Source organism: Antechinus flavipes, chromosome 2, assembly GCF_016432865.1.
Source record: "Antechinus flavipes isolate AdamAnt ecotype Samford, QLD, Australia chromosome 2, AdamAnt_v2, whole genome shotgun sequence".
Lineage (NCBI taxonomy): Eukaryota > Metazoa > Chordata > Mammalia > Dasyuromorphia > Dasyuridae > Antechinus > Antechinus flavipes.
The window spans coordinates 452,036,803-452,052,370 of NC_067399.1; the positions used below are offsets into that span (position 1 = coordinate 452,036,803).

Consider the following 15,568-nt stretch of genomic DNA (forward strand, 5'->3'; position numbering starts at 1 on the left):
AAAGGGAGAACTGGGCAGAGCAAGAAAATTAAATAACCTCAAATAAGAGTCTACATACCTTTGGATAATCCCAGATAAGGACTTGCTTAGGAAATAGTTCCTTTGATTGGATTTATTTCAGAGAATATATATATAGAAAAAAGTAAAAGGTTCAGTTGTTCTAGGGAAGTAGGGACAGACAAACAGATGCAGAAGTTAAGATTTCATTATATCTATCTGTAGTTCCATTTTATTTTATTTATTTTGCTGAGGCAATTGGGTTTAAATGACTTGCCCAGGGTCACACAGCTAGGAAGTGCTAAATGTCTGAGATCACATTTGAACTCAGGCCCTCCTGACTTCGGGGCTGATGCTCTATCCACTGCGCCACCTAGCTGCCCCTCTATCTGTATTTTTACATCTATATAGGCAAATGATATTTCCGTGGATTTCATTGATTTGTGAGTCCCCTCTATGTAGATTTCAATCAACACTTCATTGAGTATGATTCTTTTTCAAATTCGTGGAATCGATACTAAATTAAATGACTCAAAGACGTCTGTTAACACTTGGATCTGTTTGTCCTTGCACTCATTGTGACTGATCACATGCAATATATTGGTCATGAAATATACAAAGTCATACATCATAAATGGAAGAATGCTCTGCTAAGAAAGTGGTCTTTTGCAGCTGTGGCATCTTAGCATCACTGAGAATATTGCAGTTTTCCCAATGTAGGTCTGAGTGATCTTTCCCTACTCAATTCTGGGCCCAGTTTTTCATTCACCTCACATCCAAAAGAAATAGAAAAATGAAGTTATAAACAGGCTATCCAGTGCCAATGTTAAAACATGAATTCAAATAAAATCCCAGCACTTAGCCAAGTACAGGGCACGTAGTAGATGCTTACTAAATGTTTACTGAACTTTATTGAAATAAAGAACAAGAGGGAAAAAAGATTTTCGTGTTGATGCATGGAATTACGAACTTTAAGGTACCTTCCAGACTATTAATCATGAATGAATAGATTTAATGAATGAGAGCTAGTCCAACGAGAAGAGGTATTTGGCCACTACCCTATATGGCCCGCAAGAGGCGCTCTATTTTCTACAGGCGGCTGCCTCGGAGTGCGCGTTCCCATGTACGTCTCGGGCACGCGCGCGCTGCCTAGGCACCGGAAGTGACTGAGCTCGCAAGTTCCCCCGGCCTCTTTCAAGGGAAACTGAGGCCGGGTCCGCCTGGAATCAAACTCCGGCAGAAAAGGCCAGGCAGGTAGGCAGCCGATAGGCAGGCGCGCAGGCCACCTGCTTTCAGCTTGCTGCCGGGAGATCGGCCGACAAGAGCCTTTCGGCTGTTGGGACAACGCAGGCGGGGGAGGGGATGTCGCCCCCCCTCTACTCGTGGGGCTCGCAGGTGAGCGCGCCGCCCCAGGGGGAGGGGGAGTGCGTGACGGGCACCGCGCCCAATCGGAGGGCGACAAGGAGGCCTTCGTGTCCCGCCCCCTGCCCTGACCACCTCGCTGATTGGCCGTCGGGGGGCGGAGCCACCGGGAGATCGGTGGGCGGGACGCCCCTTTCTCCCCCTCCCTCCAGCCTGTGCTGGGGTCTGGGGGGCGCCGGGAGGGAAGGAAGGCGGTTGCCCGGCAACGTGGGTGGCTCGGGCTGGGCCGGGCCGCACCTCCCCGGCGGGCGGCGCTGTGGAGCCGAGGGCTGGGGAAGGAGTCCTGGGAGCCCGACTCGTACCCCTGCGAAAGAAAAACTGGGGAGAAACGGGGCCCGCGCGGGTCGGGGCCAGGCGCCCCCAGACAGCCGAAGCCCCTCGACCCTCGCTCCGGCTCCTTTGTCCTGAAGTGCTGGCAGCCATGATGCCCGGACGCCGCCAGGGGCGAGCGGAAAGGGCCCCGAGCCCATCCAGGACGCCCCTAGATCTTGAGGACATTTGCGGGGTGCGGGGAAAAGGAAAGCGCACTGGCCCCCCGCCCGGAGGCGTTTCCCCGGCGTCGGGGAAGGGAAAAAGGGTTAAGTCACCGGCGTCGAGAATCCACCCTCGGAAACCCGGCTTCCATTGAGGAGCCTCCCCCGGGGCCGGTCCCTTTGGATTAAATTAAAACCACACACGCTCATAAAGCAACAACATCACAAAACAACAAACTAAACATCAACCCCAGCTACACACCCCTCAGGCGAGGCGGCCCGGCAGAGGAGCTTCCCCGCCCGCTTCGCCGGTAGGCCGGAGCACGGAGGGGCGGGAATGATCCGCGAGGGGGCCGGGCTCAGTCCCGGGGGCCGGCAGCAGGCTCGGCGCTGCCCTCAATGCAGGCGATGGAGGGGGAGAGAGAGCACCGGCTCCGGGGCTCCGAACCTGCAGCCGGTAGGGAGTGGGCGGGCGTCATACACCGTCCCTGGCCCGGGCTCGGACAGCTGATTTGAATGCCAGGTTATTCCTGGGGTGGGGGGATGGTGCGTCTGGAAGGGGCATTTCCGAGAGGAGATGACAATCAAGAGAGCCCAGTCTGAGGATCAGTTCTTAGATGTGGATTTTATGTCTTAACTCAGACCCGGTCTCTTGAAAGATAGATGGAAAATTACTGAGATCTGTAAGAAAATCTAGAACCTTGGGACGGTGAATAAGATACTAGAGGGGGAGGGGGCCTTTGCATTTCTCCCCCCACCTCCTTAAGTTCTTTCTCTCTCTGTTCAGAACCAGCATTTTTGCCCAGAATTTCAGAAGAGAGCTGTCAAGCAGATCCCAGACTCAGAGAGCAGGTGCTTTGGACAATGAACTGGATCAGCCCATTTCTGATGTAAAAATGTCTCACAGTAACCGGGAGCTGGTGGTTGACTTTCTTTCTTACAAGCTCTCACAGAAGGGATACAATTGGAGTCAGTTTGAAGATGAGAACAGGACTGAGGCCCCAGAAGGGACAGAAATACCTAGTACTGTGAATGGCAGCCCCTCTTGGCACTCTGCTGACAGCCGTGCAGTGAGTGGGGCCACAGGACACAGCAGCAGCCTGGATGCCCATGAGACAATTCCTGTAGCTGCTGTGAAGCAAGCTTTGAGGGAGGCAGGAGATGAATTTGAACTCCGGTACCGGCGGGCATTCAGTGATCTGACATCCCAGCTCCACATCACTCCAGGGACGGCTTATCAGAGTTTTGAGCAGGTAGTGAATGAACTCTTCCGGGATGGGGTGAACTGGGGCCGAATTGTGGCATTCTTCTCCTTCGGAGGGGCATTGTGTGTGGAAAGCGTGGATAAAGAGATGGAAGTCTTGGTAGCACGCATCACCTCCTGGATGGCCACTTACTTGGATGACCACCTAGACCTATGGATCCAAGAAAATGGCGGTTGGGTAAGGACCAGGAACCCCTTTTTGCTTCTCTTTTTCTCTCTAGTTTCTGGCTGGACACATCTCCCCACATTTCCCTGACTTATAGTACAAGTTAAACTGTGTGTTGGGCATTCATTGTGGACATCAAAGACCATGTGAATAACCAACCACCATTTATATTTTTAGTGTCCTTATCCTACGGAGTAGTTGTTTAGAAATCAGGTCCCATGAATAGGCTGGCTAAGCTTTGAAATTTTGAGAGCCTCTGCAGTCCACTGGTCATCCTGAGGTGACTATCACAATTAAAGTTAATTTCATTCTTTTTCTCCCAAGAGCTGGGAACTGTCAGGGAGGGCAAAGGAAGTTACTTGGGTGATTTTTTTTTCTTTGAAAACTTAAGATTCTGTTCATTTTGCAAGTAAACTCAATTTTTAACCTGTAGCTTTTCATAGACTGATTATAGGATTTATAGCTGTAAGATCCTTCCGATATAATCTAACTTTCAATACCTATCATCTCACAGATGAGAAAATTGAAGTCAAATCACTTAACTAGGGTCACATTCCTAATTCATGGCAGATCCAAGATATAAATCCAAAACTTTGGCTTCTAATAGGAGTACTATTGGGGGGCCCCTAATCCCCTGTTCTTTGTCCTATATCACACCTTTCCACCAGAGCAGAAGGAGGTTCCTTAGACATGGGACTAGAGCAGAGTGGGTCTGGCCAGCTAAGAGACTCATTGACCTAAAGTTGGGTGTGGATTTTTAGAATAAAGCAGGCTGTGCTCTTCAGGATTCTGGCTTTACCTAACACTGCTTTGTAATTCTTCTTTATTTGCAACTTTTCACATGATCCTGTTGGTTTGCTGACTCTTGCTGTGTCATCCTGTGTATAAACTGAGCATTGCCTGAGGCCAGTTAGTAAGCAGCAGCTGAACTCCCATATTCTTTTCCCCTATCTCATCTCCCAGAAGCAGCACTTAATTCTGTTTCTATCTGGGAAGGGCAACTCTTACTCATTTCCTACTTGCCTTGTATTGCCTAAGAAGAATAAAATCCAAATTTAGCATAGGATCCTATGATTTGGAGCTAGAAGGGGCTTTATTTAGAGAGCATATAATAAAGTATATGTGGAAGGAGAAGTGCAGACAGGTTAGGTGACTTAAATGTCACACATTTTAGTGAGTAGTGAAGTTGTGGAAGGGTGGCAGGTGGGACCAAAGGCTTATCCTAGCCCATCTTTCTTTCTCTTTCATTGCTTGGGAGTAGCACAAGTATTCCATTAGCTTACTGACTTCCCAGGAGCCTTAGGAAATCCAGTAAATTTTCAAGACTACAAGATTGATTGAAAGAGCTGAGGTGAAAGGGAGTTACTGTACCATGGACTCTGGAATGTGAGGAATGTGATTGTTCCAAGGCTGTGCCCAGGGTGTGTCAGTCTCAGAACTATACTTTGAGCCTTCTGAAGTTTTTAAAGGGATCACTCATCTCTGTTCAGCTTGTCCAAGACCTTTCCTGGCCTTTACATAGGTATCTATTGTTTTCTCTATATTCTTGTTTCCACTTCCAACTTAAAGGGAGGGGATTGAATTGGGGCCTAACTACTCTGTGACCTTCTCCCTGGCTGGCTGACCCAGCCCTGGAAATCTACTCTGTAAATGAACTCCTTTGGGGATAATGATTAAATAGTTCCTGTTGGTTGTGCAGCTTGCCCTCCTGCTTAGCTTGTCTTTGGGGGCAAATATTTGTTCAGCTGATTACAGGAGGAACAGGATTCCTTTGCCTCAGATATATCCTCTGTGGCAACTTCTGGTGGGGAATGTGCACCATTTCCTTCCGACCCTTGTCCTATTGTGACATTGCCCCATGGGTTGTGCCATTTATAGCCAATCAGCAGTCAAGGAAAGATCACCTGGATCTCTGCTTGTACAGAGCTCTGTCTAGGCTTCCCAGGGTATATAAGTTACCAAGAATAAAATCTATATGGGGGGAAAGAAGGGAAGGAAATGAGCAAGTTCCAACTATATACCAGGCACTGTGCTAAACAGGCAGTCAGTATGCAATCATTTATTTATTTATTTTGCATTTTATTTATTTTTCAATAGCTTTTTATTTACAAGTTATATGCACGGTAATTTTACAGCATTGACAATTGCCAAACCTTTTGTTCCAATTTTTCCCCTCCTTCCTCCCACCCCCTCCCCTAGATGGCAGGATGACCAGTAGATGTTAAATATATTAAAGTATAAATTAAATACATAATAAGTAGTATGCAATTATTAAGCATATACTATGTGACACAATAGTATGCTAAGTATCAGGCATTATGTTCTTTTAAATATGCTGTCTTAGATCTAGGGCCCAAAGGCATTGAGAAAGTTGGATGGTACCCCTCTGCAGAAACATCAAGCAATGTTTGTATTGTTTCTTCCCTTGAAATGGGAACTACTGTTTATTATAATTAACTAGTGTATTGTATTGAACCCTTGCATGATACCTCAGATGTTATTTCCTTGAGAAAGGGGATGGGTGAGATAAACTATTTTAGCATCATTTCTCATTTTTTGCAGTAAGAAGTTAACTGAAGATAAGTTGATTACTCAGTTATCCACAATTTTCAGGCCTGGACAAAGAATATTAATACGTTTACCTTCCTAGATAATCATTCTTTCTTAGGTTATCATAGATCAGTCAAGGAACATAAACCTATTTTTCCTACCAATCTAGAAGGCTGAAGTTGACTATAAGTTTGCTCCAGCTCTGGAGATCTATTCTTTAGGGTGCTAAAAGGAATTTGAGAAATCATCTAGTTCATAATTTTCTTTTCACAGAGGAGGAAATTAAGACTTAAAGAGGTAAATTGGCTTTCTCAAGGCCATACAGGTAATAAGTAGCAGAGTTAGGATCCACAGTCTGGTCCTCTGACTCCAAAGCTAATGTTCATTTCACTTTGCCTAGCATGAAAACTAAAGTCTTACCAAGATTTGTACTAAAATTGCTTCACTGAGAAGCCACTGTGCTAATCTTTATACTCCAGGCCTTTAGAATTGGTAAGGACCCTAGAGATCTTGTAGTGCAGTCTCATTTTAAAAGAAATTGATGCTCTAAGATGGGAAGCAAATTTGCCTGAGGTCACATAGTAAGTAAGTCTCAGAATAGGGGAAACAAACCTGGTCTCTTAACTCCCAAAGAGCCCCAGTGCACTTTTCATCACACATTGTACCTTTGCTGAACAGTAGTATATTTTACTGTTCCATCCAATCTTGGGCTTGACATCAGGATGTTAAGCCTTAGGGAGGGAAGAGGGGTGAATCAACCAAGTAAAATACCTCTGTAAAAGATCTTCCTTCTCCATGAGCACACAATCCTGGTTTTCTAGGAAACTGCAGAATTCAACAACACTTGAAGTTTGAGAGTTTATTTGAGAGTTATAATTAAGATGATGGTTGAGATTTCTGCTAAGCTAGCTACTACCTTTAATAATGTCTTGAATAAATCATTTTTAGGTAGGATTTGAACTGGGCTGGACTTGAGAGATCATTTAGGCCAATCCCTAAGTCAGATGAAAAGACTGAAGTCCAAAAGAGGTTGTGACCTGCCCAAGCCCCCACAGGTAGTAAATGGTGAACCTAAAATTTAAACCCAAATCTTCTGACTCTATTGTTTTTTCCATTATAGCGCTCTGCATCTCTCTGCCTCGGTTTCCTCATGTAAAATCAAGAGAATTGGATGAGGTGATCTTTAAGGTTGCTTCTGGCTTTAGAATCTATAATGTTTGCATTGTGGGTCAGGAAGAGCCCAGAGCCTTGCCGCTAATAATACACTGTCTAGCTCAGGAAGGGTGAGGGGTAGTGTTTAGTTTTCAGAATTGATTATGCTCTCATTTGAACTGACTTTTTTTTCTTTAAAATTTCTTGTAACCCCATGTAATTGGCATAAATTAACTGGGAGTTCTGCCTATGCAGAAGGTTGTGGGCATGGGGATGAGGAGATGGTGAGGAAGAATGTTCAGTTTAGTTCCACTTAATTGTGACTGGGTCAGGAGGTGAGTGGGCCAAGAATTGGGGTTATGGATTCCTCAGGTCTATTCTTAGCCATTCTATCTGCTTGATTTGTAATCTAAGTGAGATGTTGAAACTCTAGTTGGTTTCTTCTCCCTGTAAAATGGGGTAATATGTAGCATCCAGAGCAGAGAGAAGACTCTAATAAATGGGTGTAGATTAAAGGGTAATACCTCTGCATTAATTATGGAGTAAGATCCTTTCTTCCTACAGAATTGGCTGCTCTGTTTCCCCAAAGAAACTAAGTTTCACACTTGAAGTGATTACTCATGAAGCAACTTGAGTTATTGCTGTATTTGCCCCAGTACCAGTGATTAGGTGAAGATCTGAGTCTTGGAGGGAGGGGAAATTCCACAATTATACTGAGAATACAACAAGATGACAATCTAGGGAAATTTAAGATCTTCTAAAGAGAGATTCTTGGGGACATTTTTCAGCTTAACAGACCTTTGTGAAACCAAGGTGGGTGTAGTTGCTAGACTTGGAATCATAATACCTGGGTCTTAGATCCATTACTGAGACAATAGGTTTATGACTTTCTGCAAGAAAGTTTGAGGTAGATTCCTTATCTGTAAAATGGAGATAAACCTACTTAGTTATATTAAGTTATCTCGCACCAGGCTGTTGTGAAGAAAGAGTTTATAAATTATAAAGTTCTATGTAAATGCAAGTGATTTTTGCTATTTTGGATGGAGAAATTAGAACTTTGCCCTTGGGCTTTTTGGCTTTGTGGTCTCTCAGTTCCTGTAGACGTCCCTCCTTTAGTGCTACCACACATACTCTTTTGCATTTCTTGGCAGCTGTTGGTAATTTTGTGGTTTTCTCAGGGAAACCCCATCAGAAACCCCAAACCTGGAAATTTTGAACATCTCATTCAGGTTTTGTGATGGAGGCGGAAGTGTTATTGGTGCTTCCCCATTGACTGCCAGGCCTGCTGGGCATTTACTTTTAGGAGATTTCTTTAAAACTCTATTAGTGTCACAAGATTTTCTGAACTCCACAAAGCCTCCATAGCAACTAGTTTATCAGGTGAGCACTTCTTAAATACCTTTGGAGAATCTTTGAAAAAGAAAAAGTTTTTCAGGGATTCTCCAAATGAATTGGTAAGTATAACTTCTTGGGATTGGGACTGTCAGCAGATTGATTTAGATGACTAATTTTTCCTGCCGTCTTCTTCCCTCTCTTTCTCTTATTTCAAATATGTATCAGTAGCAGTATATTTTAAGAATCCTCCTTCAATCGTATTCATTGCCTGTTGTATTTCCCTATAGGGAGTTTCTTCAAACAGTTATGGTGTTTTGGGTAGATTTTGGGGTGATTTCCAGTGAACTATTGTTCTGCAGAAACAAAACTCTTGTCCTTGAGTGTTCTACCTCATGAAAATCATTACCGTCACTACTAATCAATAAACATTTATTAACCTCTCACAGTGTACTAAGCATTATGCTAAGCTCCTAAAAGTAGGCCAAAAACAGTCCCTGCCTTCAAGGAGCTCACAATCTAATACCCACAAATATGATCCCAGCTAGATTATCGAAGGAATTTTTCTACTTCTAACTTTAGTTTCTCCCCAATCTAGCCCTTACTCCTAGCTTGAAGGAAAGCAAGCCCATCTTACAGCAGTTCCACCAGATGGATTAATCTCCTTTTTGTAATGTAATGGGTAAGAGTAGAAAGATCATTTTGACCTGTCATAGGTTCCAGGGTCTGGTACTCAACTTTTCAGATTCTGAAACTAATTTTTACCTGTTCTCCCAGGGATGATCAGAACTGATTCAGTTTAGTTCATTAGCTTACAAAAAAACTTTTTTAATTAAAAAAATACATATTGATTTCTACTGATGGGTACAGTTGACCAAAGAATTCATGCTTAAAAACTCCTCCTGCTTATGGAAAGTTCACTTAGGAAACAAAATAACTAATCAAAAGGAGCCTTGATTAACAAAGTTGATGATAGGAAGTTGGATATTCTTTTTGTTTGATTTTTTAAATTTTCTTGTTAGTTTTTGTTTTTATATTACCAATTTCTCAATCTTGATCTCCCCTCCCCCCCCCCCCACACTTTTAAAATAAAATTTTTTTAAAGAGAAAAAAATTGGGGAAGTTCAACAAAACTGATGTCATCAAAATCTGATACTCAGTACTCAGTCCTCATAATTATATCTTTCTGCAAAGAAAGGAGGGGCAGGACTTCTCATATCTCTTCTTTTGCCTCTGGTTTGGTCATGATTTCAAAGCACTAGTTTTGTTCTTTCCATTTACCCTTGTTGTCATTGTGTATATTATTTTCCTGGTTTTGCTTAATTTGTTGTTATTGCCCAACTCTTCATGACTCCATCTGAGATTTTCCTAGCAAAGATACTGGAGTAGTTTGCTATTTCCTTCTCCAGGTTGTTTCATGAGGAACTGAAGCAACCAGGATGAAGTGACTTGCCCATGGTCACACAGCTAGTAAGTGTCAGAGGCTTGATTTGAACCCAGGAAGAAGAGCCTTCCTGATTCCAAGCCCAATGCTCTATCCACCGCGCCACCTAGCTGCTTACTTTGTATCAATTCAATATACTTCTTTGCTTCTCTGAAAACTTCATAGCCATCATTTTTTCTGTGCATCAGTATTCCATTAGGCATGTGTATCCACAAATACTTTTTTATCCATTACCTAGCTGATTAGCTTCTGATTTGTTTCCTTTGCTAACTGCCAAAAACACTGCAATGAATATTTTGCTATAAATATGGACCTTTATTTTTTACAATTAACTTTTTTAGTATTTGACTAGTATTGGTGTTTCAGGATCAAAGTGTATGAATATTAGTTTAAAATTATACTATGTTCATAGTATAATTTAGAATTGCTTTCCAGAATGGTTGGATCAATTCACATTCTACTAAAATGATATATAAAGTGCCTGTCTACTGCCTTTCCTGAAATTGGATATTCTTTCCACGTTTCTATTAAACTAGTGTGGCTTAACCAGTTGAACTGTTCAGCATTTTATTTCTAACAGTACTGATTGAGAAGAATTGATCTCTAGGATAGTGCTGGAGATAGCAACACATTCTTTATAATCTTTTTAGATTTCATGCCTGTCACTCAGTCTGTGGTATTTGTCATTACGGTGTTTGTATGGGGCTGATAGTAGGAACTCAGCAAACTGGTTCATACTAAGCATTGACTAACACAGAACATTATATGATTTTTAAAAATCAATTTATATTATGTTTTCTATTAACTCAGAAGAAACAAATTAATCTCATAAATAAACATCCCAAGTTACAGTGCAAGGGAGAGTACAACTAATTTTTTCATTATATATTGAGACAACATAAGTGTGGAAAAGAATTCTCTGAACCAGAAGCCAGCAGGTTCTAGTCCTTGATATAATCAGCTCACTGTTTGTTGATTTTGTCAAATCATTAAATTCTAAAGACCTGAGGGAATTGGATCAGACTTTTAAGGGTATTCCAGGCTTAAAATTGATGGGTGTGATTCTTGAAATCTCTTTTTCAGAGAGGACAACTTTCTTGACTTTGTCCCCAGATTATAGATGTATCTTGCTCCTTTGAACTTAGAACTTCTGTCCACTGCCAGTGCTGTGGATTATCAGGCCAGGATCAAATCTTGATTTTATCTGTCATTCTAATAGGAAAGTGGGCTCATTGCATAATGCCCTTGCTAGCTAACTACAAAATGGGAGGGGTTTTTTTTCTGAAGCCTGTCAGGAAATACCATTGCAATGACTTCCATAACCACTTTCCTGTCCCAGCTAAATGGCAGAATTCCTTCTGACGAGAAAGTGGAAACTGAAAAGTAGTCCCTTGAACGTCACTCTCTCTTTTGAGCACTTAGTACTTTTCCCCCTCACATCCCCCCAGTCCTTTCCTCCTAGCCCAAGGATTCTCTGCCCCCTCTCCTTTTCCCTTCTGGTCTGTGCATGGTCTTATTTGATTCTTTTCCTTTATATTCTATTGGCAGGGGCTGTGTTATATTCACTATCCACCATCGCACCAAGCAGAAAGCCTTGTAGAGTTATTGCTCAATGTATGTTTGTTGAATGACTAATGAGCTAGAGAATAAATTCTCCTCTGTCCTTTCAGTTCTTTTGAGAAAAGTTCTAGCTGAAACCTTTGTGCCAGAGGCCCCTCTGGCCTCTGCATTGCCACATTGCAATGTGGTTCAGTATTCCTGGGCTCTGGTAGGTCATTCCTGGGTTCTCTTTGATTCTGTCATTCAGAAGATTCCAGCTTGTACTGTGAGTTACTTGTGCCATTTGTATCTCCCTAAATCATCCACTAATCAATCCCCCAAAAGAACTTAATACATCACCTAAGGATTACATTTAAAAGATAAAAATTTTGACTCAGAAGACCAGAGGGCAAAGAAAGAGATAAAACCTTAGTCTGCTGACCCCCAGCAAACTCCCCCCCCCAAAAAAAAAAAAATGGGTCAGAAAGCTGAGTGAAGTAGTTCTTTTGTTGGATAACTAATGGATGATAGCAAATCATACTTCTATGGACTGTGTTAGAATTTACATTGTTCTCAGATTCTTTGATCTATTTGAAAGGGAAACTCCCTTTCCCAACCTCCTCCTATATGTTTTTGTTCAATGTAGATTGGCATGCTGTTCAGAAATAAAGTATCTCTTCCAAAGAACCTGATTCTCTTTTCTCTTCTCTCATGTTGACCTCTTTACTGTTCCCATTGAAACTTAGATTCAGAGAATCCCCAGATATTTCATTTTGTCCCCAGTAGGTCCTTGGTTCTAGAGTGTCTACCCTTTTTGTTAACTGAAAACTTGCTATCAAACTGAGGATGGATTGGGGTGAGTTAAGGGGTAGAAATGCCACCAGTATAATTTTACACAATGCTTTGTGTCTTTCACCACATTTGTTCAGCTTTGGTTAATAGCTCTGATATTGTCAATCTGCAAAGGCAGTCATGTGCTTAAAAACTTTTCCACATTTCTGAGCTGTTGTGACTTTATCTTACCTTACTCCCTACCTCCATTACTTAAGAGCCATCCAGAGAGTGTACAGGTATCATCAGATATCAGCATCTGCAAGAGAAAATATAAAGATATCATTTCAGGTTGTATCAGGTACCTGCTCAATTCACGTATGGAATATAGAGTTAGTAGATAGTCAATCAAACATAATATGTGTCAATTATTGTGCTGGAGATAGATATAAAAAAGACTATGCTCTGCTTTCAGGAGTTCTTGCCTCTTAATGAGGGAGACCCCATGCAAACAATCATTGAAAGCAACAGTATATCAGATAAGGAGTACTGCCTCTGGAATCAGGAGGACCCAGAGTTCAAATCTTCCCACAAATCACTTGACACTCTAGCAGGCAAGTCTCTTAAATCCCAGTTGCCTCAACAAAACCCAAAATATATCAGATAAATTGGAACTAACCAATAGAGGAAAGACTTTGTAGTTGAAAGGAACCTAGAAAGAGTTCCTGTAGAAGGTGGGATTTTAGTTGGAATTTGAAAGAACCTAAGAGGTGGAGATGACAAAGGAGAGCATTGTGAATGAGGGACAGCCAATGAAAATGCCTTTAAGTTGGGAGATGGAATTTCTTGTTCAAGGAACGAGGTTAGTGTCACTGATTCATAGAGGACTTTACAAAAGGTTGAGGGAATATTATGTGTGTGTGAGATATCATGGAAAGATAGGGAGCCACTGGAGTTGGTTGAGTAGGGGGTGATATGGTCATACCTGTGCTTTAAAAAACTCACTTTGACAAATTAGCAAGAGATATTGTGGGATGGTTTTCATAGATGAATAGGCTGTTGCAGCTGTCCAAGCATGAAGTGGTGGCTGTGCCACTATGATGGTGGCAGTGTCAGAGGCAAGAAAGAGTCGGATATAAGATGTTTTATAAAGATAAAATTGATAGGCCTTATCAAAAGATTGAATATAGTGAGAAGGGGAGGGGATGTGAAAGTCTAGGATAACTAGATTTCAAGCCTGAGTGATTAGGAGAGGAGGAGGAGGGTACCTCCCTAAGTAATAGAAAAGTTAGGAAGAAGGGGAAAATTATGAATTCAGCTTGGGGCATGTTGAGTTTAAGATGTTTATTGAACATCCAGTTCCAGATGTCTACTATGCAATTAAGAGATGTAAGACTGAAGATTAAGAGAGAGGTTAAGGCTGAATAAGTAGATTTGACAATTATCAGCATAGAGAATCAAATCCATGGGAGCTGGTGAGATCATCAAGTAAAATAGTATGGAGGGAAAAGAATAGAGGGAAAGAGCCCTATATGATAGCCATGATTATTTAATGTGACCTGGATGAAGATCCAGGAAAAGGAACTGAGAAGGAGCAGTAAAATGGATTTTATCAATTTGGGCTACACAAGTTCAATTTAGTTAATCACATATGTAGTAATCCTTTCCATAACATTGTATAAGGTAGGGACAGCTAGGTAATACATTGGAGAGTATGCTCAGCCTAGAGTTCAGGAAGACTCATCTTCCTGAGTTCACATCTGGCCTTAGATACTTAACTAGTTGTTGTGTAAGTAAGTGACCCTGGGCTAGTCGCTTCACCTTGTTTGTCTCTGTTTCTTCATCTCTCAATTGAACTCAAGAAGGAAATGGCAAACCACCTGAGTGTCTTTGCCAAGAAAACCCCAAATGGGGTCATGAAGAATCAGATACAACTGAAAAATGAACAAAAACTATGTGCCATGTGGACCCTAAAAGAAGTTTAAGATTCATTATACCAAATGCTTAATAATCAATTTAGAGACTGTGTGTTGTTCATGTTGATGTATAATATGCTTAAAAGGCAAATGTAATAAAGACTCCCAAGTACTTAAGGAATTTAGGAAGGACTAAGGTTGAAGTGGTCAGAGAAGGAAGAGAATCAACTTGAGGCCCCGATTCTTCATTTTTTTATCTTCCAAAAAAACAACAACTTGTATTGGGTGGAACCTTAAATGCTAGGCATTCACAATAATACAGAATATAAATAAGACAGAAACACAGCCCTCATAGAGATGAATGCATTGATATATATATATATATATATATATATATATATATATATATATATATATATATATATATATAAAATGTGAAGTGAAGACAATGAGGATGTATGACAGTGAGGATGGAGTATCCAAGAAATCTCCTTCAGGAGGTGTGACGTGAATTAGCCTTTTCTTAAAAGAAAGAAAAAAGGATATTACAAGTATAGGAAAAGTGAGTCATGATACAAAGGCAAGAAGGCAAAGTTTTTTTTTTTATATTAAAGCTTTTTATTTTCAAAACATATACATGCATAATTTTCCAACAATAACTCTTGCAAAACCTCGTGTTCCAAATTTTTCCCCTCCCCCCTCCTGTAGATGGCAAGTAATCCAACATGTTAAACATGTTCAAAAAATGTTAAATCCAATATATGTATACATATTTATATAATTATCATGCTGCACAAGAAAAATCAGTTCAAAAAAGGAAAAATGAGAAAGAAAGCAAAATGCAAGCAAACAACAAAAAAGAATGAAAATGCTATTTTGTTATCCACCCTCAGTTCCCATAGTCCTCTCTCTGGATGTAGATGGCTCTCTTCTATCATATGTCTATTGGAAGTGGCCTGAGTCATTTCATTGTTGAAATGAGTCATGTCCATCAGAATTGATCATTGTATAATCTTGTTGCCATGTACAATGATCTCCTGGTTCCACTCATTTCACTTAGCATCAGATCATGTAAGTCTCTCCAGGCCTCTCTAAAATCATCCTGCTGATCATTTCCTTTTTTTTTTTTTCTTTCTTTTTTTTTTTTTTTAATAATAACTTTTTATTGACAGAACCTATGCCAGGGTAATTTTTTACATCATTATCCCTTGTACTCACTTCTGTTCGGATTTTTCCCCTCTCTCCCTCCACCCCCTCCCCTAGATGGCAAGCAGTCCTATATATGTTAAATATGTTGCAGTATATCCTTGATATGATATATGTGTGCAGAACCGAACAGATCTCTTGTTGCACAGAGAGAATTAGATTCAGAAGGTAGAAATAACCCAGCAAGAAAAAGAAAAATACAAACAGTTTACATTCATTTCCCAGTGTTCTTTCTTTGGGTGTAGCTGCTTCTGTCCATCATTGATCAATTGAAACTGAGTTAGGTCTCTTTGTCAAAGAAATCCACTTCCATCAGAATACATCCTCATATAGTAT

General features: G+C 41.2%; 1 protein-coding gene across 5 annotated transcripts in view; it reads left to right on the top strand.

Moving 5' to 3' along the window:
* The first annotated feature begins 1,274 nt into the window (after positions 1 to 1,274).
* BCL2L1 (BCL2 like 1) overlaps positions 1,275 to 15,568 on the top strand; it is a 45,794-nt gene continuing 31,500 nt past the window's right edge. Inside the window, exons 1-2 of one of the 5 annotated variants that reach the window (XM_051979433.1) lie at positions 1,275 to 1,392; positions 2,680 to 3,334. In XM_051979433.1, the coding sequence (XP_051835393.1) occupies positions 2,789 to 3,334 (546 nt within the window). In that variant the 5' untranslated portion in view covers positions 1,275 to 1,392; positions 2,680 to 2,788. Of the gene's footprint in view, positions 1,393 to 1,609; positions 2,204 to 2,243; positions 2,416 to 2,679; positions 3,335 to 15,568 lie in introns of those variants that run through there. The other 4 variants (XM_051979436.1, XM_051979431.1, XM_051979434.1 and 1 more) reach the window with 4 other exon arrangements.